The sequence below is a fragment of the Aotus nancymaae genome, unplaced genomic scaffold, assembly GCF_030222135.1.
Source record: "Aotus nancymaae isolate 86718 unplaced genomic scaffold, 86718_ANA_hifiasm-v0.15.2.pri h1tg000016l, whole genome shotgun sequence".
Lineage (NCBI taxonomy): Eukaryota > Metazoa > Chordata > Mammalia > Primates > Aotidae > Aotus > Aotus nancymaae.
In genome coordinates, this window is record NW_026988428.1 from 69604998 (window position 1) to 69632853 (window position 27856).

The following is a 27856-nucleotide window of genomic DNA, read 5'->3' on the forward strand; positions in this document are numbered from 1 at the left end:
CAGATGAGCCCAGTGATGCCTGAGAGCAGGAGAGCCCAATCCCTGAGCTCAAAGCCATCCTGAAAGGCTGACCCCAGCAGTGGCCCTAGCATACCCTGGAGCCCAGGCTCAGTGTAATGAGTTTATGGGTTCAAGTTCAGTTAAGGGAGCAACTGGCAGCAGAAACCAGGCCATACTCACTCATGGGACGTTCCGGCTTGGCCTGGCAAAGCTCCTTGCCAAAACTGAGGAGGCAAAAGACATGGCATCAGTATGGCCCCAGGTGCACCCGGGGCCCCGTGGCATGGGAATGGGGGTGGGACAGGGCAGGGCCTCCACTGAGAGGAGAGGCTGCAGCCCAAGCCCTCACCTAGCTAGTAAATGCTAATAGGCCCAGAGTGTGTTTCAGGGGGCTCTCAGGCTCTGTGGATGAGGGGCTCCGTGGGAAAAGCACTGAGGTGTGGTCCACACTGCACAGGGCAACCCCCTGCAGAGTCAAGTGCAGACCAGCACCTAAGGCTTGGAAAAGTCCCAGTGCCAAGAATCCACTTACTGCCAAGGGTCCCACACTTACCCACAGAACCACTGTGTCCTATCTGTTTAACATGCAGACAGACTAGTGCTCTCTGGGACACACTTTAAAAAATGCTGTGGCCTGGCACTGCCCCTTCCCCACATGCCTAGGGTGGTGCTGCAGGTGCCTTGAAGACTCACTCAGTACCTGGAGCCAAGAAAACCCTGTGAGGAGACAGCTCTGAAAAGGGGCCGTTCTGGATCATTCTGAGAGTGTGGCCAACATGGCCATGTCTGGGAAATTTAAAATCTGACCAGGGCTTTGTTTTGGGCACCAGCTCTCCACCTGGCAGGAGGGCAGGAATGAGGCTGCGTGGCACGGGCTGCCCAGAACACGCTGGTCTCATGCTTCAGCTCCAGTTCCCTCGGCTTCAGCTTCCTCATCTGTAAATTGGGCCAGCTTGGCAGAACTACCAGTTGGTCAGCTCCTAGGGGTGGCCCCTTCCCCCTTGTGAAAAGCTGTCCCAATACCAGCCAAGCTGGGACTTGTGTGGCCCCTGGGTCCTTGTTCCCTCCTTCCCTGACTGCCCTGGCCAATAGGACTCAGGTGAGAGAAATCTGGGCCGGCCAGTGCTTCTGGCTCTTCTGAAGAGGGAGGAGGGTGGAGGAGAGGGCTGGCCTGGCCTCCGGCTCTCAGCAGCCCACTTACCCCTGAGACTGCTGGGCGGCCGGGGCCCCGGGCGAGGGCCATGCTACTGTGGAAGGCCGTGGCGGAGATGATCTGTGCAGACGACATGGCAGCCATGCTCTGCAGGGCCTTGTCCTTAGCTGCCTGGTCCTGGGGGAGACATTGCAAGGGAGGACCTCAGCAGGGTCACTAGTCAGGCTGAGACCAGGCAGGTCTGGCCCTCGGGTCAGGGAAGCTGTCTTGCTGCCAGTGGCCAGAGCTGGGGGACCAGGCGTTAGGTCTGTGCCGAGCTATTAACTTGTTTTGCAACTGAGAAAATCACTTGGTTTCTCTGGTCAGTTTTCTCATCTGTCAGAGGGGCATGATATTTGCCCTGCTTATTTCATCAGAGCTTAGAGAAACCTTGAGAACAAGGGTCTTCTATGCCTTGCTCACCTCTCTACCACGGGTGCCTAGCTCCGCACCTGTCTTGTGAAAACGATGAGGAAGTATCTGCTGGATCCCTCCTCAAGTGCACAGGAAGGATCGTCCCTGGCCACACGGGCTGTCTGGAGGCAAGAGACCACCTCCTGTGGCCCTACCTGCCTCGTTCCTGCCCTAAGAACCTCCCTGGGCACTGCAGGCACCGGGACTCACCCATCTTTCACCTGTCAGAATGTAAATACTCACTGTCTGCCCTTCAAAGGTTCTAAGCCCCCAGAAGATGGATTCACCCTGCATAGGCCCAGAACAAATACACACACAGGGAAAGCCACCTGGATGGCACTGGTAACAACAGTAATAATTCATTATATTCATATAAGCCAATGGTTTCCATCCTGAGTGCCCCAATTCCAAAGGTCTTCAAAACCAATGACACAACATTCCCTATTTCAAGAAGCCTAACAGAAATTGTGTTTTTGTTTTGTTTTGTTTCAGAGACAGGGTCTCACTCTGTTGCACAGGCTGAAGTATTGTACAATCCTGGCTCATTGCAGCCTCAAACTCCTGAGTTCAAATAATCCTCCCATCTCAGCCTCCTGAGTAGCTGGGACCACAGGCATGCATTACTGTACCCAGCAGGGATTATCCAAAATAAGACCCCCACACACACACACACAGACTGGAACGGCAAGTATTATTCACTGTCTGCAGCTTTATCAGGGCTAAATAACTCGACTGAGTCAACTCAGGAAGTCTGTTTAAAAATTCAGTATCTGCCAGGTGCGGTGGCTCACACCTGTAATCCCAGCACTTTGGGAGGCCGAGGTGGGTGGATCACGAGATCAGGAGTTCAAGACCAGCCTGGCCAAGACAGTGAAACCCCATCTTTAATTAAAAAAAAAAGAGAGAGATTCAATATCTGGCCAGGCGCGGTGGCTCTTGCCTATAATCCCAGCACCTGGAGAGGCTGAGGTGGGTGGATCGCTTGAGCCCAGGAATTCTAGACCAGCCTGGGCAACTTGGCGAAACCCTATCTCTACGAAAAATACAAAATTAGCTGCGTGTGGTGGTGTGCGCCTGTAGGCCACAATACTCAGGAAGCTGAGGTGGGAGGACTGCTTAAACCTGGGAAGCAGAGGCTGCAGTGAGCTGAGATTGCACCACTGCACCACTCCAGCCTGGGCAATGGAGCAAGAATCTGTCTAAAAAAAAAAACAAAAAAAAGAAATTAAATATCTTTATGATCTTCAGACAGCATCTCACTATACCCCAGGCTGGTCTCAAACTCCTGGCTTCAAGCGATCTTCCCTCCTTGACTTCCCAGTGCTGGGATTACAGGCATGAGCCATGGCTCCCAGTCATGAATTTTTTAAATGAGAAAGATAAAACCATTATTGGATAATTAACAATAATTAACTTGGTAGACCTAGATCTCCTTTAAGTGATACAAAGGTTGAGAACCTCCCAACTACTTGGGAGGCAGGAGGATCACCTCAGCCCAGGAGGTCAAGGCTGCAGTGAGCTATGATAGCTCCACTGCACTCCAGCCTGGGTGACAGAGTGGGAGTCTCTAAAAGCTAAATAAAGTAAACACAGAAGTTGAGAAGCAACAGCGAGCCTTGGAGCTCACAAGCTCTTCTGAGGGATGCCCCCACGAGGTCCCCACTGCAGCTCTGTGAGGTGGGCAGCACCGCAGCCTGGAGGCTCAGGAGAGGCTCAGTGCTCCCCCACCCTCCTGGTGCCATGCAGTGTGGAGCCAGAACGCAGCAGGCCTTTCCACTCATCCTCTTAAGGTGACCATTTCACCTGTGTGGCACAAGGTAGCCCATGGAAGGTTTTCAAGACCGAAACCTCGGCTGGGCGTGGTGGCTCACACCTGTAATCCCAGCACTTTGGGAGGCTGAGGCTGGGAGATCACCTGGGGTCGGGAGTTCAAGACTAGCCTGACCAACATGGAGAAACACCGTCTCTACTAAAAATAGAAAATTAACTGGGTGTAGTAGCGCATTCCTGCAATCTCAGCTACTCAGGAGGCTGAGGCAGGAGACTCGCTTGAACCTGGGAGATGGAGGTTGCCGTGAGCTGTGATCACACCACTGCACTCCACCCTAGGCAACAAAAGTGAAACTCCGTCTCAAAAACAAAAAAAAATACAACCTCACTCTGACTCTGTGAGACTAGCAGGACTAGCAGGACCTTTATTTTAAGATGAAGAAACTGAGGCTCTGAGAATTTGGGTAACTAAGGTACTGAGAGTGGTGATGGTGGCCAGGTGAGCTTGGTCCAGATTGGCACACGGGGGCTGTGCAGACCAAGGGGTGGGGGGAGACGAGTCAGGATTTGACATCAGAGGGCGGTGGGGAGGGGAAACCGTTCTGAGTAGTGGGTTATCTTCAACGTGGACAAAGCAGTGAAACAGATGTTTGTCCCTGGCCCTTCCTGGCCCCCTCCCCACTGTCCTTTTGGGCCAGACTTGGGCTTTGCTCTCAGAGGCTGTCTCTGATAACCAAAGAGGGAGCTAACTAGTAAGTCTAAGGGTGTGTCTCCTCCCAGGACACTTGCACTTTTCAGGAGGCCAGCCCCCGACCTCTCCCTGCGGGAGGGCACGAGGGACTTGGCAGGCACACCCCCACAAGCCCGCAGACCTTGGCGCTTGACTGCATCACGAGGCCAGGGCTGCATCTGCTCAGCGCCTGCCTTCCTGGATACTGGATCTAAACAAATGGCTGGGGCTCAGGAAACCAGGCCTGGGCAGGGTGGGGCAGGGGTCAGGAGGAAGTGGAAAGGACCTGATGCGGAGTGACAGCAGTGGCCGGGCAATGGAGCCAGGAACCGCTAACTGGGGCAGGAGGGGAACTCGGATGCCACCTTGCTCGCCTGTCATTTTACAGATGAGGAAACTGAACGGAGCTCCAGGAGGCTCTGGTGACTCTGCCCAAGCACCCATGGCCATGGGGCAGAGCCAGGCCTAGGACCCAGCCTCTCACTCAGGATTTCTACCGGATCACCTTCCAACCCAGAGCTTAATCACTTTGGGTTCCAGAGCCTTTGAGAATATGACAAAATCCTCACAGCAATCTCTCCAGGGAAACTCACTTAGACATGAACATTTGCATATTTTAAGGAGTTTATGGCTCCCCTTAGTGTCTGTCCAGCCATCTACTGAAGGCTGTCCTTGGGCCCCAGGACAGAACCTGTGGACAAGGACAAGTACAATCCCCTAAAGCATATGTGGGCTGCACAGCCGGCCCCCAAGGGATCACCCTAAACCCAGCAGTGGGAAGTCTGTTCACTGTGGTCACCTGTGGGGTCCCAGTGAGTCAGAGGCAGACGAGAGAGGAAAAATGGGGAGCAGGGCTGGGTTCCAGGGCTGTGGGTGCTCCCGGGGTACATGAGCCAGGCTGAGAGGCAGGGAGCAACAGCTGAGGCCTGGTCAGCTGTCCCAGGGAAACAGGAGCGAGGTGCCAGACCACAGCTGGGGGCTCGGGGAAGAGCTGGGCTGATGGCAGGAGGAATGGAACTGAGTGGGCAGTGGGGTGTGGCTTCCTAGGAGGCAGAAAGGCCTGTGGTTCCCACCCACTCATTCTGAGATTCCAGTGTCAGGATCATGAACTGCCAGGGCCAGATGGGACTTTCAAGGTCATCTAGTCCAGTGGCTTTTCTTTAATATAAAAAATATTTTTAGAGATGGGGTCTCACTGTATTGCCCAGGCTGAAGTGAAGTGACCAGTTGCAGGCATGATCACACCTCACTCAGCCTCCAACTCCTGGCCTCAAGAAACCCTCCTGCCTCCACCTCCAAGTAGCTGGGATTACAGGCATGCATGCCCAGCTAGCCCAGTGGCTCTTTTTTTGAGATGGAGTCTCACTCTATTGCCCAGGCTGGAGTGCAGTGACACCATCTCAGCTCACTGCAACCTTCACCTCCCGGGTTCAAGTGTTTCTCCTGCCTAAGTCTCCTGAATAGCTGAGATTACAGTTGTGGGCCATCACACCTGGCTAATTTTTGTATTTTCAGTGGAGACAGTGTTTCACCATGTTGACCAGGTTGGTCTCAACTCCTGACCTCAAGTGATCTGCCCATCTTGGTCTCCCAAAGTGCTGAGATTACAGACATGAGCCACCACACCTGGCCTCCCAGTGGCTTTTAAACTGGGTTCTGAGGTCCCCTAGAGTTCAAGCGCCATGGGGTAGGAGAGGCTTCATGGGAGGAGAGGGGCTTTGCCAACCTAGCTTTGACCAGAATGGCTCCTCTGATAACACATTAGGGTGATATTTTATTGGGGGAAAACAAGAAAAGGGGCTACACTGCTTTAAAAAACAAATGTGTTTTAGACATAGGCCAGGCCCAGTGACTCATGCTTATAATCTCAGCACTTTGAGAGGCCAAGGCAGGAGGATCTCTTGAACCCAGAGGTTTAATAGCTGCTCAGGCAACACAGAGAGATGCTGTCTCTATAAAAAAAATAGAAAAAAATGGCTGAGCGGTGGCACTTGCCTGTGGTCCCAGCTATTCAGGACAAGACTGACGTGGGAGTATTGCTGGAGCTTATGAGGTCGAGGCTGCAGTGAGCTATGATTGCATCACTGCACTCCAGCATGAGTGACAGAGAGAGACCCTGTCTCTAAAAATAAATAAATAAAAATGTTCATAAATGGTCTAGTCTAATGCCTCAAATGTCATATCTTCCCACCGACTGGCTGTGCACGCTCTGTTGTCATCACCTCCCTGATGGAGCTCGCACTCCCTCCTAGTGTGCACCCAAAGGGCCCCTGGTTCCAGGGTCCCAGTGGCCTGACTCCCATGAGGAGCAGGACCACCCCGAGGGGAATGGCAGCAACATCAGGCCCCCCAAGAGCCGTCCCCTATCAGCAGAGGCCCTGCAAGACGGGGCTGACCTAGGGAAGGGAAGGAACCCCCAGTCCTTCCCTGGGGAAGGAATTCTCACAACACCATAAACACCACCACCACCCCCACAGCAGCTATCCCCCACGCCCCTGCCACTCCACATGCCCTGGTTGAGGGCACTAAGTGACCCTCAAGAAATGAAGGCTGGCGAGTGATCCAGCTGCTCTGAGCCATATGAGCTCCTCTAAGCAGGAGCCAGCAAGTGGGGAATCTGAGCAGGAGCCTGGCCTGTAGCTCCCAGGGTGTGGGACGTCCACACACTTGGCCTTCCTGTGCAGATGGGAGAGGTTATAGGCCCAACCTGGTTCTCCTCAACAGAGAGAAGCACACTGACTTGCACATCAGCAGCCACGCCCTGACCCCAAAGGGGAGACTTATGCTGCTGGAGAAAGCCCCCCACTCCCAGCCCCTCCAGCCCCCACACTGCAGTTTCCTTACCTTTAGCTTGGCCTGGATCTCGCGAGCTTTGCGACGAGCCAGCACCTGGATGTGGCTGGAGACCTGTGGCAGGGAGAGAGGGCTCCTGTCCCTAGCTCCCAACAACCTGTGTTCCCCAGCCTAGCTTCCCGACCCTCACCCTCCACAGCCCTCAACCCATATCTGTGGGCCAAATGAATGAATGAATGTATGAATGACTCAATTGGTGGGCCCTAAGTCCTGCCTTGCCCAGCTAATCCAGAAGCTGGCAATATTTTAAAAGTCCAGTGCTAGCCAGGAGGGTTGGCTCATGCCTATAATCCCAACACTTTGGGAGGCCAAGGCAGGCAGATCACTTGAGGTCAGGAGTTCAAGACCAGCCTGGCCAACATGGTGAAACCCTGTTTTTACTGAAAATACAAAAATTAACCAGGCGTGGTGGCACATTCCTGTAATCTCAGCTACTCAGGAGGTTGAGGTAGCAGAATTGCTTGAACCCAGGAGGCAGAGGTTGCAGTGAGTTGAGATCGTGCCACTGCACTCCAGCCTAGGAGAGACAATGGGACTCCAACTCAAGGAAAAAAAAAAAAAAAAAAAAAAAAGCAGTGCCAATGTTTTACTGTCTGTCCTAGTTTTCTGGAGAAGGATGAATGAGAGGGGGCTGTTGACTCCCCACAGAGGCAAGGGGTTTCCTCCTAAGTGATGGCAACAGAGACCCCAAGAAAATTGGACTACCCGGCCAGGCGTGGTGGCTCACACCTGTAATTCTCCCACTTTGGGAGGCCAAGGCAGGTGGATTACCTTGGTCAGGAGTTCAAGACCAGCCTGGCCAACATAGTGAAACCCTGTCTTTACTAAAAATATAAAAAATTGGCTGGGCGTGGTAGCGGGTGCCTGTAATCCCAGCTACTCGGGGGGCTGAGGTAGGAGAATCTTGAACCTGGAAGGTGGAGGTTGCAGTGAGCCGAGATTGTGCCATTGCACTCCAGCCTGGGTGACAAGAGTGAAACTTCATCTCAAAAACAACAAAAAAGGCAACTGGACCACTTGCAACATGCCCAACAGAGATAACTCATCCAGAGCTGCTGCCCCTTAGAAGTCCGAGCCTGGTCCTGGGAAAGCCTGGCCCACCTTGGGAGCAGGCTGGTGCTGGGGTACCACCCCTGGGACCCCTACCCGTCTCCTGAGGCCCACCTGCTTCCTGGTGCGGGTCTTCCCTGTCCGGAGCTTGATGTAGCGGGCAATCAGCTCGTTCCGACCTGCAGAGACACCAGCAGCCTCTCAGCGGGGAGAAGGACAAAAGGCTGGAAGCGGCGAGGAGGTGCAGGGTACCTTCCACACTGGGAGGAGCCCTGCCCTCACTCTCTGCCCATCCTAAGCGGAAATGTGGGGTGAGGATTCTGTGGGTTCCCTCTCTGGATCACAGGAACCTCCCAGCAGCTAGAGGAAGACAAGGCCTCACTGTGGGGACTGAAACCTGAGAACAAGATTAACAGGAACCATGGCCGCCAACCACGCACAGCCTGAAGAACTCCCAGAGCCTCCCTTGACCCCTGCACCATTCCTCACCCAGGGCTGGCCGCCTCCTCCCCTCTCCCCACACTTTCTCCTAGGGCCTTCTGCACACTTGGGAGGCTCCAGGGAGGTGCCAGGCCATCGGCCTTGCCCTGTGTGACTGCCCCAGTGCCCTCCGTCTCTGTAAACGAGGAGCAGCATCCACACTTCTTGTCCTGACTGTGGGCAGCAACGGGCATGGGGGACGAAACTGCTGAAATACCGAGTGTCCCTGGAGAGGAGGCCTGAGCCTGTTCGCTCATGAAGAAGAGCCAGTCAGTGCACATGTGCAGCCCCATGGCTGACTCAGACACCTCAACAGCAAGGCTGAGTGCTCCCCATGTGCCCGGCTCCCGAGGGACTGCTGCCGAGACTGAAGCATCCTGGAAAACCCCAAGGAGTGCCCATGACTTCCAATATTGAAAAAGATGATGAAAAGGGCTCCTGATTTCAAAGTGTCACCTAGCTCAGGGGCAGCGTGTGCCCACACAATGGAGTCCGCCGGTGCTTCAGACAGAGATGTGTCCAGAGGACCAGGGGCCAGCTTGGGATGGGTGGTCAGGCAAGCCCTCAGGTGGCCCTTGACCCCTGCATAGTGTTAGACCATACAGAAAAGCATCAGTGAGGAGAGGCAGAGCAAGAGGGTTTGAATCAGGGCGCTGTCACCTCCTTGATCCACCTTAGGGGATCAGAGGGAGCAGCCGCCAGCCTGCCTTGTCCTGCAGAGCCTGGAGAGCTTCTGTCGGTCCATGGGAGGAAGCTGCTGATGCCAGGGGAAGTGAGGGGAGTGGGCTGCCTGCCACCTGGGTTGTAACCAGAGTGCACAGCCAAGGCCAAGCTGGCCCCCCAGCTGACCTTTCCCCAATGCCAAGGCCAAATTAAGAGGCTACTCTCCAGAGGTATGGTCTGCCAGAAAAGGTTTGCTGGCCTGGGACCACTGCCTTGTCTGTGTTGGAGGAAGGAGGGAGGGGAAAATCAGAGTCTGGGGACACTGTCTGTGGGCTGATCTGCACCTAAAACCCTGAGTCCACAAGATGTCTCCTCTCAAAGCTTTCTAGGAAAATGCTTTGGCGGTCTAGTGAATGGTCAACAGTTCTACCCTAGGTCTAACTAAAGGCACTCATGCGACCTCTCAGGTCTAAGTCATTACCGGTGGCTCAATGAACTAGGACCACAGACCTGGGAGCTGGGGAGCTGGGCTAGAACTTGGCAGCTCCACAAATGAGCTCTGGGAGCACGGCAAGTCTCTTCCCTTTAAGGACTTTCACTCAGCCTTCTCTTCTTAAATCTAGTTCCTTTAAGGTTTTTCCTCCAGATTTTTCCAAATTTCTACAAATGCAGGAAACAGACCTCAACATTGACTCAGTGAGAACACTCTGTGGCTCAGTTTCCTTTTCTGTAAAATGAACATGCTTTAGGCCCAAGTGGGTAACCCAGCTCAGAGACTAGTCCGGGGGCAAAGAAAAGCATGAGGGAGGAAGAGAGGTTCCCAAGAGCTGCAAGGTAGTGATGGTGCTGGTGGTGGACAGCAGGAGGGATGGGATGGCAGGGACACTTTAAAGACCATCTGGGATACAGTTCTTTGTTGCTCCTACGGCCCGTCCCTTGCACACAGGTTATCACGTGCTCATCAGTTATCCGTGTCTGTCTTTCCTTGTTAGACTCTCAGCAGCTCAGAGGAAGAGACTATACCTCTGTTCAAGTCTGCATCTCCAATACCTGGCACCTATACGTCGAATGAATGAGTCCGGTGTGGCTCTACCTCTAAAACTTATCCAGAATTCAGCCACTGTGCACCACCAAACCCTCCAGGGTCTAAGCTCCTGTCATCTCTGGCTTGGATGAGGATCATTGCCGTCCACCTGCACTCCCTGCTCCCAGTCTATGCTCCAACAGCGGCCGCAGTGACCCTATCGAAATTCAGAAGCCCTGCAATGGCTTCCATCTCCCTCAGATTAACAGTGTCCAAGTTTCCAGCAGCCTGGAAACCCCTGCAGGATCTGGCCACCCCAGTTCAGTCACCTCTCTGATCTAGTCCACCTGCTCCATCCTAAACTTCTTGCTGTCCTGGAACACCAGGCCCACCCCCGCCCCACCAAGGTCCTTGTGCTTCCTGCTTCTCCTCCAGGGAACACTGCCCCAGAGGCCCCTACCACCTGCATCCCTTGGCTGCCATTCTGTCTCTTCCCCGACCACCCCACTGAGGGCTGAAATCATACCCCTACCTGCCCATCCTGGCACTTCCCACTGCCTTTACTTTTCTCCATGGCACCTTCTAGCATACTATATAATCTAACTTATTTGAGTACTGTCTGTGCCCCTATCCCCATCAGAATAAACAGACCAAGAATCCCGATTCACAGTCCATGTGAATCGGGATTCTTGGTCTATTTATTCACTTATTTATACTCAACACCCAGAAAACTGCCTGCACATTGTAGGCTCTCATTAAATACTTGCTGCCTGAATGACGAGGGAATGAATGCTAAGATGTTGGTCAGATGTCCTGTAACTGTTTTAAGACAAAGGGGTGAGTTAAATAAATGCATTTTAAGACAAAGGGGTGAGTTAAATAAACGCAAATAATCTTTTACTTCTGATTAGTCCGACATAACTTTCAAAGTGCTGTCCTATCCTGGTCTCACTGAATTTTTCTGTACATGAGCAAACCCAGACTTTTGTGAAGCTAAGACATTTAGAAATTAGAAAGTTTGGCCAGGCATAGTGGCTCACGCCTGTAATCCCAGCACTTCGGGAGGCCAAGGCAGGTGGATCACTTGAGGTCAGGAGATCGAGACCAGCCTGACCAACATGGAGAAACCCCTGTCTCTACTAAAAATACAAAATTAGCTGGGCATGGTGGTGCATGCCTGTAATCCCAGCTACTTAGGAGGCTGAGGCAGGAGAACCGCTTGAACCCAGTAAGTGGAGGTTACAGTGAACCGAGATCATGCCATTACACTCCTGCCTGGGGAACAAGAGCGAAACTCCATCTCAGAAGAAAAAAAAAAAAAAAGGAAAGAAATTGGGAAGCTTTCTTTGAGAAAAAGAATTTTTAAAATACAAAATTAGGTTAAAAACCTTTGGGGACGATGGACAGATCTAGGACTAACTGCCCTGGTATGACTCTCAGCTCAGGTGTTCAAATATGGTGGCCCAGCAAGGACACTTAGTTAATGGAACCTCCTCTCAGAAACCAGGCAGGACCACTCGCTAACAGTGCTGCTTCCTTTGCAGCCTGTGGTGAGCAGCAGTGGGGAGACCCCGGCCCCCCATCAGCTGAAACCCTCACCCCAAACATCACAGAGGACTCAGCCTATGCAAGAAGCCCCTGAACAGCCCACAACTACCCTCACCCTCTGCCACAAGGCTCCAGGCTCTGCTGCCAGAAAGGCCATCTGAGCCCTGGGCAAGAGGCTAGGAAGGGGGCAGGACAGGAGTCATACCAAGGGGTCTAAGGCAGGCTCAGCCATCTTCTTTTTTTTTTTCTTGTTTTGAGATGGAGTCTCACTCTGTTGCCCAGGCCGGAGTGCAGCTGGCGTGATCTCAGCTCACTGCAACTTCTGCCTCCCAGGTTCAAGTGATTCTCCCAGCTCAGCCTCCCAAGTAGCTGAAATAACAGGTGTGCACCACCACAACTGGCTAATTTTTATATTTTTAGTAGAGATAGGGTTTCACCATGTTGGCCAGGCTGGTTTTGAACTCCTGACCTCAAGTAATATGCCCACCTTGGCCTCCCAAAGTGCTGGAATTACAGGTATGAGCCACCACGCTTGGCCTATCTTTGTATTTTTTTCTTTCTTTTAAAAACTATACATACTGGTTGAATAGCCCTTATCTAAAAATGCTTGGAACCAGAAGTATTCCAGATTTTGGGTCTTTTCAGATTTGGAGGATATCTGCATTATATTCTTACCAGTTGAGCATCCCTAAACCTAAAATCCAAAATCCAAAATGGGCCAATGAGCATCCCCTTTGTCACATTAGCACTCAAAAAGTTTTGAACTTTGGAGTATTTCAGATTTTGGATTTTCAGATTTGGAATGCTCAGCCTGTATTTATGGGGTACAAAGTGATGTTATGATATATGTATACAACGTGGAATGATTAAATCAAACTAATATACCCATCATTTCAAATACCTGTCATTTTTCATGATATGTACATGAAATTTACTCTCTTAGCACTTTTGAAAAATGCAATACGTTATTATTCACTGTAGTCACCACGCTGGGGAATAGGTCTCCAAAAACATTCCTCCTTGACTGGGCGTCATGACTCACACCTATAATCCCAGCACTTTGGGAGACCAAGGCAGGAAGATCCCCTGAGCCCAGGAATTCAAGATTAGCCTGGACAACATAGTAAGACCCCACCCCATCTCTATAAAAAATAAAAATAAAAAATTAGCCAGGTGTGGTGGTGCATGCCTGTAGTCCCAGCTACTCAGGAAGCTGAGGCAGGAGGATCACTTGAGTCCAGGAGATTGAGGCTGCAGTGAGATGTGATCGCACCATTGCACTCCTGACTGGGAGAGTAAGACCCTGTCTCAAAAGAAAACGATACAAAAAAAAATGGAAAAACAAAACCTAAACATTTCCCCATCTAACTGAAACTGTATTATTTGACCCACATTTCCCCGTTGCCCCCGCCCCAGCCTCCGGTAACCACCATTCTACTCTCTGCTGCTGTGAGCGCCACTGTTTTAGATTCCACCTGTAAGTGAGACTCAGCATTCGTTCTTCCGTGCCCAGCTTATTTCACTTGGCATACTGTCCTCCAGGTTTGTATTTGTTAAAGTTGTGCTTTTTCCCTGGCTGGCTATGGAGCCTCCTCCTCCTCTCCCTTGCTGGCTCATCTCAGACCCTCCAGCCTCACTGTGCTGGTCAGGAATGAGGCTGGCAGTTGAGAATTCCCCTGATGGGGAGTGAAGTGTGGGTGTCTGTGGGTGTGTGAGCCAAGGGGAACTAAGCGGCTTCCTTCCTGCCACTGAGGGTGCTCTAGAGGTCAATGTGGCCATTCCACTGCCTCTAGGCCAGCTGGCATCTAATCCAGGCTTTACATACAGAGGGAGCTGCTGTGGTCTGTCACTCCTGTGACAATGTTATGACAATGAACACTTGCTGCACACCTCATCAGAGCAAACATCTGTGCGGATATAGATATGTATCCTGTGACAGCCATATCTGCATTCACCCTTTCGATCCTCACAATAGCTCCATGAGGATGGTACTGTCATCCATGCTATAGACAGGGAAACTGAGGCACAGCAAGGTTGAGAAATGTCTTCAGGGTCACAGGCAAGCATGTGGCTGAGATTCGGGTCCATATAGTCTGGTGCCAGCGCCCATCTGTGACTGCAGCATGGTACCACTCCTAAGCAACATGGAATTGGAGGCCACTTATCTTAGAAGCAGGGCTGGACCAGGTGACCTCACAGGTCCTGGTTAGCCTGATAAAGATGAAATGGAAGCCCAGAGAGGGGAAATGACTTATTCACGGTCTCACGGCTGCTAGTGTCCCAGGCACCACGGGAAGGTATGTTTTCTAAGGCTGTCCCCAGTGCTTTGAGACTATTACATACTGGCCGCTTCACTTGGGGATGTGCTCCCCTGACAGGGCTGAGCTTCCTCACAAGGGACAATGCTGTCCCTTCCCTTTGGATCCATCCCCCAATTCCTGAGTCTCTGCATGAAGCAAGGTCCTGGAGGGAGATCCGACTATTTGGACCTGAGGTCCTGCCCATCACTCATGGACAGTGGTACCCAGGGCTGGGGGCAGCCAACGTGTCCTGGATCGCGTAGACACTGGGAGGCTCCCACAGTCGGGCGCAAGTGCGGAAGGGAGAGGGAGCATGGGCCTACAGTAGAGCGTGGGAACCACAGTGAAGGCCGGCAAGGAAGGGCCATGGCACTGAGAAACTCCTAAAGCACTCAGCAGAGGTGGTGGTAGTGGGAGGGGCTTGTCCTTGTCCCAGCTCTGCCCCTAGCTGCATAACCGCAGGTCTTCTCCCTCTGGTGGCTGAGATCACAGGCTGGGGAAGGAGGAGGCCAGTCGGGCAGCTGCGCATTGCAATGTGGCAGGTGGCCTCAGCCAACCCCAGGGCAGGCCTGGGTGGGGCTGGGAAGGACACCCCTGCCAGCCTGTGGGCCCATCTGTCAGAGCACATGTGTCCAACAGCCCCCAGCTCACACCCACGGCCCCACCCCACCAGGGGCGAAGGCTGCCCATAGAGAAATGGGAGCCTTGGCCTAAAGGCTGAGGGTGGAGCATTCCTGATGCAGCGTCCACAAAGAATCTTCCCTTTCTCCTAGCCCCACACCCAGCCTCACACTGGCCACCTCTGTCACAGAGCACCACTCAAATCATTACCCCAGCTGCAAAATCCTGCCTGGGCTAGGTCATTTCTGTATCTCATTTCCTCTGCGCTGAGGCCCCTCTCTCCAAGGCGGCCCACCCCCTAGGTCATAAACTATTAAATGGCCTGGAGTAAGTAAAGCACCTGCCACTCAGCAGAGGGCCAAGCAAGGTTAGTGATGATTGTTAATATTGTTAACAAAGCCCTGTTATAAAGAATGCTATTAGCTTTCAAACTTGAAAAGGACAGAGGATCTGAGGGCACAAGCCTCCCCACCCAAGAGCAGGTGGAAGTGCCTGTGGACATCTTTGGTTCACTGTAGGCCTCCGGTGGAGTGAGCCAGCACCACACTGCGTGCCTGCAGGCTGGGGCTCAGGGAGAGAAGGCTGGGCCCATCCTCCCTGCCCCACACAAATCCCCAAAGGCCTGGAAGTGGGGGCTGTAGAGTGGGGGGGGCGGGGGTGGGGCAGGGATCAACTGAAGCCTTAAACACCTGGGGCTGGAGGAGGAGGCTATTTGTGGAGAAGGAACTTCTGACTGAAGCCTGAGAAGGCAGCAATTGGACCTGACATTCTAGCTGTTCCCACCATTGTCCCTGGAGGGCTCCGAGGCTTCTGGTGAAATCAGCCAGCCTTTGCAGCCCCAGGAAGCCTCAACATGCTTGCCCTGCTCCCCAGCCAAGAGGGCATGCCCATACCTGTCTCAGTCTTGTCCTAGTCCTGTGACCCCACCACAGTGTGAGCTCCCTGAGGGCAGGAGCACGTTCCCTTCACCCCTGTGCTGTGCATTTGGCACCTACTGTATGCTCTCATCCTACTACAACACTAGAAGGCAATGTCTTCTTCCATTAACCTCATGAAAAGATGCTCCACAACACTAATCATTAGGGAAATGCAAATCAAAACCACAAAATAGCACTTCACACCCACTAGGATGGCTATGATCCAAAAACCGGAAAATAACAAGTGTTGGTGAGGATGTACAGAAATTAGAACCTTTGTTCGTTGCTGGCGGGAATGTAAAATGATGCAGCTGCCGTGGAAAATAGTTTGGTGGTTCCTCAGAAACTTAAATGTAAAATTACCATATGAGCTAGCAATTCCAATCCCACAAGAACTGAAAGGAGAACTCAAATAGATACCTGTACACCAATGTTCATCACAGTATTAGTCACAGCAGTCAAAAGTAGAAGCAATACGAATGTCTATTCACAAATGAACAGATAAACAAGATGCAGTCTATCCATACAATGGAATATTACTCAGCCTTAAAAAGGAAGGAAATTCTGACACATGCTACAACATGAATGAACCTTAAGGACTTATGACAAGTGAAATAAGCCAGACATAAAAAGGCAAATATTGTATTATTCCACTTTTTTTTTTTTTGAGACGGAGACTCACTCTGTCACCCTGGATGGAATGCAGTGGCGTGATCTCGGCTCTCTGCAATCTCCACCTCCTGGGTTCAAGCGATTCTTGTGCCTCGGCCTCCCAAGTAGCTGGATTACAGGCGTGCACCACCACACCCAGTTAATTTTGTAATTTTGTATTTTTAGTAGAGACAGGGTTTCACCATGTTGGCCAGGCTGGTCTCAAACTCCTGACCTCAAGGGATCCGCCCACCTCTGCCATTGGCCTCCCAAAGTGTTGGGATTATAGGCGTGAGCCACCACACCTGGCCTGATTCCACTTTTTTTTTTTTGAGATGGAGTCTAGCTCTACACTGGAGTGCAGTGGCATGATCTCAGCTCACTGCAACCTCTGCCTCCTGGGTTTAAGAGATACTCCTGCCTCAGTCTCTGGAGTAGCTGGGAATACAGGCATATGCCTCTAATTTTGTAATTTTAGTAGAGACGGGGTTTCACCGTGTTGGTCAGGCTGGTCTCGAACTCCCGACCTTGTGATTTGCCGGCCTTGGCCTCCCAAAGTGCTGGGATTACAGGCGTGAGTCACTGTGCCCAGCCTGATTCCACTTTTATGAGATGCCTAGAATAGGCAAATCGTAGAGAGAGAAAATCAAACAGGTTACCAGGGGCTAGGTACAGAGGGGAATGGGGAATTATTGTTTAATGGGTACAGAATTTCTTCTCTTTTTTTTTTGTTGAGACGGGATCAGGCTGGAGTGCAGTGGCATGATCTTGGCTTACTGCAACCTCTGCCTCCTGGGTTCAAGCCACTGCAACCCCTGAGTAGCTCGGGACTACAGGCGCATGCCACCATCCCGGCTGATACATATTTTTTTGAGACAGAGTCTCACTCTGTTGCCCAGGCTGGAGTACAGTGGCATAACTTTGGCTCACTGCAACTTCCGCCTCCCCAGTTCTAGTGATTCTCCTGCCTCAGTCTCCTCAGTAGCTGGGAATACAGGCATGTGCCACCACACCCAGCTAATTTTTGTATGTTTAGTAGAGATGAGGTTTCACCATGTTGGTCAGCCTGGTCTCGAACACCTGATCTTGTGATCTGCCCCCTTCGGCCTTCCAAAGTGCTGGGATTACAGGCGTTGAGCCACAGTGCCCGGCCTAATTTTTGTATTTTTAGTAGAGATGGGGTTTCACTATATTGGCCAGGCTGGTCTTGAACTCCTGACCTCGTGATCCGCCCACCTCAGCCTCCCAAAGTGCTGAGATTACAGGCGTGAGCCACTGCGCCTGGCCCAAAATTTCTATTTGAGATGATGGAAAAGTTCCGGAAATGGGTGGTGATGATGGCTGCATAAAAAAGTGAAATGTACTTAATGCCACTGACCTGTACACATAAAAATGACTTAAATGGTAAATTTTACAAAATGTGTATTTTTCCACAATAAAATAAATAAAACCAAAACACTCCCCGCTCCAAGGTAGTAGTATTATGACCCCCACTTTACAAAAGGGAAGTGAAGCCCAGAGAGGTTAAATAACTTGCCCAAAGTCACACCGGCTCCCAGGAGCAGAAGAGATTTGAACGTAGGCTCCCATCATCAGGCCTCCAGGCGCCTGAAATCAGTGTCACAGACCATAGGGAGGAGCACAGGAGCAGCTGGAAACCCACAGGGCAACAAAGCAAAGAGGAGCAGAGAATCCCAGGAATGAGGCCACGGTGAAGAAGTGGGGGTGGGAGCCCAGGTGAGACTCCCTGACTTCTGTCCCACCACCTTTGTGAAGAGTCTGCCTGAGTCTGGTCCCAGTTCTGCCTCTTATTAGCTGTGTGACTCATCCACAAAACAAGGGGATCCCTTCACCTCTGACAGTCTGATGAATCAACAGTGCTTTGCCCAGATCCTCCACCAGGGACCCCCAAACCCATCATGCAACATCCTGCCTCTAGGCCGATGCTCACACTTTCTCCTCCCCCTTGCCCAGAGCACTGCTATGGTTTGATTATTTGTTCCCTCCAAAATTCATGTTGAACTGTAATCCCCAATGTGGCAGTATTAACAGGTGGGGCCTTTAGGAGTGATGGGCCCTGAGGGCACTGCCCTCATGATGGAGTCATCCACTCAAGGATTAATGGGCTAGCGGGCTAGCACGGGAGTGGGACTGGTGGCTATCTTAGAGGAAGAGGCGTGAACACGCACACTTGGCCCCTCGCCGCAGAATGCCTGCACCACCTCGGGACTCTGCAGAGTCCCTGAAGCACAAAAGCCCTCACAGATACAGCCCCTCGACCTTGGACTTCCAGCCTCTGTAACTGCAAGGAATAAACTCTGTCTTTATAAATTACCCAGTTTCAGGTATTCTGTTATAAACAAGAGAAAATAGACCAAGATAAGCACCCGCCCTCAGCTCTGCTTCCTTCAGGAAGACTCCCAAGATACCCCAGCCGTCTGGTTAATATTAGCTGTGCACAGCCCTGGTGTCTGCCTGGGTGGCTAACTGTCCAAAGAAGTTTCTCCTGCCCTTCTCATTAGAACATGAAGTCGTGGGGAGCAGAGACCACATGGCCTCAGCCCCACTTGCCCAGGGTGGGTGGTGCTTAATGAGACTGATAGGCTGCTAATGGGATGGCCCACCTGAGAACACAAGAGGGGCGAAGCAGAGAGGGGCAGGGAAAAGAAGAGGCGGAAGGCTCGGGGAAGTCAAAAGCAACCTCAGGAAGATGAGAAGCATAGCAGGCAGAAAGGGATGAATGCAGAGGAACCCCCAGAGCCAGCCGGCACTGAGTGTGAGAAGCAGGGATGGCGGGAAGCAGACAGAAGGGGCGAGAAGTCGCTTGAATCCCACCACCTGCACGCTAGGCTAGGCCGACTGCGAGCCTGGCCAAAGGAGGTCAGAGTGGCCAGCGCTGGCTGTGCCGGGGGAGGGTCACACAGTGACAGGGCAGAAATGGAAGCAGCCGTGAACAGGAGAAGGCCAGCATCCTGGGCCCGGGAGCCGGCCCAGGAGGGTGAGAGGTACTCAAGGGGAGGGCTGGAGCCAGCGAGCGTGGGAGACTTAGCTCAGAAATAGCAGGTGTTAATCTGTCGCGCTGCTTTGCATGTCATCTGCATGTCTGCCTGGCCGGCCCTGGTCGGTGTGTCCTATGCTGGGTGTGCAGTGGCCGGAGCTCGGAGCAGGCCTAACCCCTGTCCTCAAACAGCTAAAGCCAGGTCCCCAGGTCAGGAATCATCCTCTCAGCCATACCCTATACCCCACTGGGCGGGCCCACTTGAAAAGAGACTGGTGGCCTTTGGATGCAGGGTGGTGAGGGGGAGAAAAGACCAGAGCTCTTGGGGATGCTGGAAGCAGCTGGGGGCTCAGATTGGGGCTGGGGTACACAGAGGATGGGAAGCACAGGTCCCCCAAGGGAAGATGAGAAGACAGGAGGGGTGCAGCCACAGTGAGCCAAGGTCTGAGTCAGCTCTCAGCTTGGCCTCCTGTTCCGCCTCCCCAAGGGCCCATCCCACACACTGGGGCTGAGCTCAGAGCTATCTATAGCTCCCAGCCGGACTGGTCAGCTCTGCCTGCCGAGAGCCCTCCATCAACGCCCCACACAGTCCTGCCTTGGGACTGGTAAGAAGAGACGGGGTAAGCGGGTGTCTGGATCCCAGCAGGACCTATTCTCATGCAGGCCAGGTGCTGTGGGGGCTTGGCGGTGCTTGTCCCTGCCCAGGGCCTGACCCACCTGGAGCCAGGGCCAGGCAGGGGGGCAGCAAAGTCATTCAGCTGACAGAGGAGGGCCAAGCCTGGAGGCAGGAGAACTAGGTTCAAGCCCCACTCTCCACTTCTGACTTGAGAGACTGGGAGAAAGTCTTGGCTTCTCTGAACTTCCATTCTGCATCTGCAAGCAGAGATGCCATTCCTTCCTCCTTGAAGGGACCCTCAAAAGGACCGAAAGAGGCTGGGAGCGCTGATGTGTCATGAAGCACAGTAAAGCAGTGCCTCTGCCCCTCCTCACTCTTCCTCCAGGCACCCCCGATTGTCCCCACCCTATGCCCCTCCCTGGGTCTCAGCACAGGGGAGGAGCAGCATCTGAGATGCCAACATGGCCAGAACAGTTTGCCAAACCATTTTCAGTCTGCTTCCCCAAGACAGTGGCTTCCCTCCTGCCAAAGAGAATTCCAACCCAAGGCCTGCCAGAGACCCACAGCCTGGCGCTTCCCCAGGCTTGGTGACAGTCTCAACCCCAATATCTTTATATCTGAAGCAGGGACAGAAACACCTACCTATAACAACTAAATAAAACTAAGCATCCACCCAAATGTCTGTCGGCAGATGAATGGATAAACAGAATGTGGTCTATACAGTGGAATATTACTCAGCCTTAAGAAGGAAGGAGACTCTGACCTAGGTTACAACACGGGTAAACGCTGAAGACCTTGTGCTAAGTGAAATTAGCCAGTCACAAAGGGGCAAATGTTGTATGATTCCACTTATATCAGGTACCTAAAGGAGTCAAACTTATAAATTGAAAGCAGAACTGTGGTTGCCAGGGCTGGAGGGTGAGGAGGATGGCGAGAATGGGGAACTGCTGTTTAAAAGGTAAAGAATTTTGCATTGAAATGAAATATTTCTGGCAATGGGTGGTAGTAATAGCTGTTTATCAGTGGGAATATATTTAATGCCATCAATTATAAACTGAAAACTATAATGGTTAAAATGGAAAATGTCACTTATATTTTCACACACACACACACACACACACACACACACACACACACACACACAGAGAGAGCACCAAAAAGCAAGTACTCAAAGCCCTTGGTCCTCAGGGGTGCTCAATCCTACAGATGTCTGTTGATTTACTGTGTTCTGGCATCTCCACAGGCCCTCCCAGACGCCCACAGCGCCCTCCACCCTTGCCCCTTGCTGGATGCCTTGTGCACACTTACGTTTTCCAGTCCATCTCTGCCTCTAAAGAACACAGACCTGCCCTGTAAAGGGCCAGGGCACACACTATGGCTCCCCAGTCAAGCTGCCTGCCCTTCCCTGCCCTCCCCCTGCCCTTTCTCATTCCACACCTAAGCTCACAATCAGTATCCATCCCCTCCTCTACCAAAGCAGGAGAAAGGGCCTGGGGGTCCCAGACGCTGTGTCCCTCCTGGCTAAATGGGAACAACCTATGTGAAGCACCCAAAACACCAGGCACCCCCAGGTGCTCCACACACAGCTGTCTCCCCCATGATGCTTCCCCAGGCACTAAAAGTAAGAAGAAAACTTTCACGAGTAGAAGCAGAAGGGACTTCACAGGATGTAGAGAAAGAAAATCCCAGGATGGCGGCTGTGCAACAGGTCTTGGTGGGGGCATCTGGTATAGAATAAAGTAGGAGGGCAGAGGCCTTGGGGAGGCTTACTTCTAGGGAAAAAAAAAAAAAAATCTTAGATCACCTGGTATACTGGATCATAGTAAGAAAATTTTAGGCCAGGTGCAGTGGCTCACTCCTGTAATCCTACCACTCTGGGAGGCCCAGGCAGGACTGCTAGTTCGAGATCAGCCTGGGCAACAGAGCAAGACGCCATCTCCACAAAAAAGTAGCCAGGCATGGTGATGCTTGCCTGTAGTCCTAACTACTCGGGAGACCAAGGTGGCAGGACCTCTTGAGCCCCGGAGGCTGAGCCTGCAGTGAGGCAGTGAACTATGACTGTGCCACTGCACTTCTGCCTGGGTGACAGAGCAAGACCCTGTCTCTTACAAAAAGAAAAAAAAAATGAGAATGAGAATTTTCTCTTTTCTGAAATGTTTAACGATAAACTAATGATAGATGTAGAAACAAGTGAGCAAATGAAAAAAATAAAGAACATTATCTCCAGGAAAACCAAAAGGTTGTATAAGAAAAGATATGTAAAACTACATGGAACAGCTGTGACCAATATTTACTTTGTAAAAATATTAAAGTCTTAAATGTAAGTTGAATCAAAAACTAGGGAAGGTTGGGCAAGTGGCTCATGACTGTAGTCCCACCACTTTGAGAGGCCAAGGCAAGAGGATTGCTTAAGCCCAGGAGTTTGAGACCAACCTACCCAAGGCAGGGAGACATCATCTCTATAAAAAATTTATTTTTTTGTTTTTTATTTTTCTTTTGAGACAGAGTCTTGTTCTGTCGCCCAGGCTGGAGTGCAGTGGTGCAATCTTGGCTTACTACAACCCCTGCCTCCTAGGTTAAAGTGATTCTCCTGCCTCAGCCACCCAAGCAGCTGGGACTACAGGCACAGGCTACACTGACACCTGGCTAATTGTTGTATTTTTAGTAGAGACACGGTTTCATCATGTTGGCCAGGCTGGTCTCCTCACCTTCTGACCTCAAGTGATCCACCTGCCTCGGCCTCCCAAAGTGCTGGGATTACAGGCGTGAGTCACCACGCCCAGCCTCCATAAAAAATTTTAAAGTTAGCCAGGCGTGGTCGTATGCACCTAGTCCCAGCTACTCAGGAGGCTGAGGTAAGAGGATTGCTTGAGCCCAGGATGTTGAGGCTACAGTGAGCTGTGATTGTGCCACTACATTCCAGCCTGGGAGGAGAGCATGTCTCCAAAAAAAAAAAATTTGGCCAGGTGCAGTGGCTCACACCTTTGGGTAGCCGAGGTGGGCGGATCACAAGATTAAGAGATCAAGATCAGCCTGGCCAACATGGTGAAACCTTGTCTCTACTAAAAATACAAAAATTAGCTGGGAGTGGTGGCGCGTGCCTGTCATTCCAGCTACTCAGGAGGCTGAGGCAGGAGAATTGCTTGAACCCAGGAGGCGGAGGCTGCAGTGAGCCAAGATTGTGCCACTGCACTCCAGCCTGGTGACAGAAAGAGACTCCGTCTCAAAAAAAAGAAATAAAAACCCAAACTATGGGAAGAATCATGAAGGTTGCTAGGTGGTAAGACATAGGATATGAGGGATATAAGCGATCTCAATCCTAAATTTCCATAGTAAGTAAACAGAGAATGTCTAGAATTGCAAAATCAAAAACTAAAAGTGCCAAAGACAGCCAGTCCCTCCCCTCTAATTGTTATCCCTTTCCCATAGCTATAGAGGGCTATGGCAGTGCATTGCTGGATTTTCCAATGTCTCTTGCTCTTAAGTACAGGTTTTGGCCAGTAAATACGTCAGGGGTTAGCTTCCCAGTGTCTTCCTTAAATTAGCCAGGTCACTCTTCTTCATCTCATTCTCCTGTCTGCTAGCTACAATTTAACTCCTGGAGCTGAAGCAGCTGTTTGGGCCTTAAGGGAACATTCACAATGGAGGGCATGCTCATGAGCCACAAGACAGACACATCCTGGGTCCCTGAGAGCTTCATGGAGCAAAGCTGCCATACCTTCCCTGGACTACCCACCCTCCAGGCATTTATAGGAGAGAGAAGGAAATTTCTCTCATATAAGCATTGTTATTTGGGATCTGTTAAAGCCAAATTTCATCTTAACTACCATAAACAGACTCAAATATTTTATTTAGAAACACAGATGCAAAGAAAAAAGAAAGAAGAAATACAGATGCAATGGTAGAAAAAAAAGATGAAAGAGGTGAAAGAGTTGGCATCTAGGAAGTCACACCTGGGAATGAGCAGAAGAGGCCCAAAGGACTTCTGTTTCTGCTTTAAACCTTGTACTACAATTTTATATTTTAAGCTATGCACATAAAATATACATAATTGTAAAAAATAAAAAATATAGGCCAAGCATGGTGGCTCACACCTATAATCCCAGCACTTTGGAAGGTAGAGGCAGGTGGACTTTTGAGGTCAGGAGTTCGAGACCAGCCTGACCAACATGACAAAACCCTATCTCTACTAAAAATATAAAAATCAGCCGGGCACGGTGGCACGTGCCTGTAGACCCAGCTACTTGGGAGGCTGAGGCAGAACAATCACTTTAATCCAGGAGGCGGAGGCTACCTTGAGCTGAGATTGCACCACTGCACTCCAGCCTGGGTGACAGAGCAAGACTCCATATCAAAAAAAAAGAAAAAGAAAAAGAAAAAATAAGCAACCATCAGAGCAAGAAATGGTCAGAGCAGGGGCGGTCAGGAGAGCCAACCCAGAAGTAAGGGAGACTCTGGGGAAGCTGAGCGAAACAACAGTGTTGGGGGTGAGGGAGAAATGAATGGAAACCCGTGGGAGTGGGCAGCTGGTCTGGGCCATCTTGCTGGAAGCCAGGCAGGGGGCCCCTGTCGTCACTGACTTCAGCCATTTAGAGACCCAGTCAGGGCTCTCACTTCTGCCCAATACCACTGCTTTGAGCTGGGGTTCCCAGAGGACTTTCCAATGGGAACAGAAGCCTGATCTGGGCCCTCCAACAGTCATTCAGTTTTTATTCTTGCTTCACTTTTCTTTTTCTTTCTTTCTTTTTTTTTTTTTTGAGACAGAGTCTTACTCTGGCACCCGGGCAGGAGTGCAACAGTGTGATCACAGCTCACTGCAGCCTTGACGTCCTGGGCTCAGGCGATCTTTCCGCCTCAGCTCCCCGCCCCCCCCACCAACTGGGACTTCAGGCTAGCGCCACCACAGCCGGCTATTTTTTTTTTTAATTTTTACTAGAGATGGTGTGTTGCTTTGTTACCCAGGCTGGTTTCAAACTGCTGGCCTCAAGTGATCCTCCCACCTCGGCCTCCCAAAGTGCTGGAATGACAGGCTTGAGTAAGCCACCGTGCCCGGCCCCTGCTTCATTTTTCCAGATGCCCCTTCTTCCAACAAAAAGTCATGGCAGCCCTATGCCAACTGCTCGGTCCTTCCCACGTGGCGCTGCACAGTTTCTCTTGTGTTCTGCAACCCCAGCCACTCACGAAGATCAAGCCATTTCTGGTGAGCCTCTGCCGGGTTGCGGGGTCCTTTCCTAGGGGAGTGGTGTCCAGCACCCTGCCTCTCCTAGGAGCGCTCCAGTCTGCCTTGTAGAACAGCTATCTGTGAGCTCACATTCCCCACGATTCAGACAACGGGCTGGGACTAGACCTGCCTGACCCACACCAGGTACACAGAAGGCTCAGTATGTGTTTGCTGCATGAGTGAGTGAGTAAATGAGTGAAAGAGAGGATGAGTGAGCATCCTTCACAGCCAAGGGGGGCAGTCTGGTGGTCAGGCACCTGTGGGATACAACTTGTGGGGTGCTCCCCACCTGCTCTCGGGGGATGGTCTACCCTACCCAGACTCACCCTTTCCAAGTTTCTCAGTCCCACAGCTGCTCACCCCCAGGGACCCCACCCTCCATGACCCCTCAAAGGCTTCTCCTCAGATACCCTCATCCCTTGGGAACCCAGGAAGGAAGAAAGCAGTGTCCAACCAAAGAAGCCCCAAGCGGTCATCCCCCTCCGTGGCCTGGCAGGACCCCCAAGGTTTGGGCGTCTGCCCCTTGCCTCAGCTTCAGGTCCAGGGCTGAACATGATGGGCTCCTTACCATACATCTTGCCCTCGTCCGACAGGATGATTTTGCGCCGGCCGCAGGGCGGGTAGATGGCCAGGGCCTCCTGGAAACTCTGCTCAATGTCCGGGCTCCACACGCCCTCTGCATCATTGTCGATGGGCTTGTCCAGTGCCTGACTGCCCCCAGAGACGTTGCTCCCCTCGGGGGAGTTGGGAGAGCTCCACTCGTTGGAGGTAATGGTGCCGGCCTTGCCCTCCAAGGCTCCGCTTGGAGGAGCGCCCGTTGGACCTGTGGGGACAGGAACCACAGCGCCGGTGAGAAGTGGAAGGACTGTGGGGGCCCTGGGATGAAGGCACTCCAGGGACTGCCAGAGCCCGAATCAACTGCTCAGGAAGCAGAGCGTGAAGTGGAAGGTCTGTGAATCAGGCCTGGGGTCTGGGAGAGGTCATTTCTCCTCTGGAGACCTCACCTTCCCATCTGTCAAATGAGCACAACGACCTAGGCACTCCCTGATATCAAAGTTCTAGGAACCCAGACAAGGGCTGAGAAGTAGGAGACAAGGATGCAGTGCCAGGGATGTGCAGACATTAAATCAACACTGGACAGAAGGCATGCAAAATACTGGGTACTGTTGATGGGAATGCAAAACGGTGCAGGCCAGGCACCGTGGGTCACACCTGTAATCAATCCCAGCGCTGTGAGAGGCCGAGGTGGCCGGATCACTTCAGGTCCGGAGCTCAAGACCAGCATGGGAGGCTGAGGCAGCAGAATCGCCCAAATCTGGGAGGTGGAGTTTGCAATGAGCCGAGATCCTGCCACTGAACTCCAGCCTGGGCGACAGAGCAAGACCATATGACCTAACATCTGGGTATATATATCCAAACAAACTGAAAGCAGGGTCTCCAAGAGATATTTGTACACTCATTTTCATGGCAGCATTATTCACAAGAGCCAAAAGGTAGAAGCAACCCAAGTGCCCATCAATGGATGAATGGATGAACAAAATGTGGTAAAATATGAGCTTTAAAAAGGAAGGCAACTCGTCACGTGCTGCAGCACAGATGGACCTTGAGGACATTATGCTGAGTGAAATCAGCCAGTTACAAAACTACCGAAACAATACAAGGTTCCACTCATGAGGTATCTAGAGCAATTAGGTTAGGCACAGTGGCTCAAGCCTATAATCCCAGCACTTTGGGAGGCTGAGGCAGGAGGATCCCTTGAGCCCAGGAGTTTCAGAACAGTCTAGGCAATATAAAGGGACCCCATCTCTACAAAAAAATTAACTAAAAAAAAAAATTAGCCAGGTGTGCTGTCTCGCACCTGTAGTCCCGCTACTCTGGAGGGTGAGGCAGGAGAATCACTTGAGCCTGGGAGGTCAAGGCTGCAGTGAGCCATGATTGCACCACTGCACTCTAGCCTGGGTGACAGAACAAGGCTCTGTCTCAAAATAAATACAATAAAATAAAAATAAAGTAGGCCGGGCGTGATGGCTCATGCCTGTAATCCCAGCACTTTGGGAGGCTGAGGCGGGTGGATTACGTGGTCAGGAGTTTGAGACCAGCCTGGCCAACATAGTAAAACCCTGTCTTTACTAAAAAATACAAAAAATTAGCCGGGCATGGTGGCGGGTGCCTGTAATCCCAGCTGCTTGGGAGGCTGAGGCAAGAGAATCACTTGAACCCAGGAGGTGAAGGTTGCAGTGAGCCGAGATTGCGCCATTGCACTCCAGCCCAGGCAACAGTGAAAGACTCGTCTCAAAAAAGTAAAATAAAATAAATTAAAGTAGTCAGCAGGGTGGAGTGACTCACACCTGTAATCCTAGCACTTAGGGAGGCTGAGGCAGGAGGGTCATTTGAGTCCAGGAGTTAGCAAGACTTCATCCCTACTAAAAACAATTTTAACAACAACAAAAAAAATTTTTAAGTGATCAAACTAATAGAAACAGAGAGTACAATGGTAGTTACCAGGGGCTGCTGGGAGAAAGAAATAGGGAGTTGTGACTTGAGAGGTATAGAGTTTCAGTTTCGCAAGATGAAAAAGTTCTGGAGATCTGCTGCACAGCAATGTGAACATACTTAACACTACCAACCTGATACTTAAAAGGGTTAAGATAGTAAAATTTGTGGTTTTCTCTACCACAATGAAACATTTTAAAAAATGCATACACAACATAATGCAGGTCACTATTCTATTCCCTTCCTGACTCAGGCTCTTTTAAAAGAAACATTCAGTCTGGGCAGCCCCTGCACGCTGGAGCAATGGTAGGACCG

At 51.5% G+C, this 27856-nt stretch overlaps 1 protein-coding gene across 2 annotated transcripts in view; it reads right to left on the reverse strand.

Annotated features, from left to right (window-relative positions):
- The window catches only part of TEAD4 (TEA domain transcription factor 4), a 50586-nt gene extending 24081 nt beyond the window's left edge, over positions 1 to 26505 (reverse strand). Inside the window, exons 1-6 of one of the 2 annotated variants that reach the window (XM_064377536.1) lie at positions 26261 to 26505; positions 25617 to 25871; positions 8124 to 8188; positions 6951 to 7013; positions 1202 to 1330; positions 181 to 224 (exon numbers count right to left, since the gene is read on the reverse strand). In XM_064377536.1, coding sequence (XP_064233606.1) covers positions 181 to 224; positions 1202 to 1330; positions 6951 to 7013; positions 8124 to 8188; positions 25617 to 25871; positions 26261 to 26447 — 743 coding nt within the window. In that variant the 5' untranslated portion in view covers positions 26448 to 26505. The remainder of the gene's footprint in view (positions 1 to 180; positions 225 to 1201; positions 1331 to 6950; positions 7014 to 8123; positions 8189 to 25616; positions 25872 to 26260) is intronic. The other variant, XM_064377537.1, reaches the window with a different exon arrangement.
- Between the last annotated feature and the right edge of the window lie 1351 nt (positions 26506 to 27856).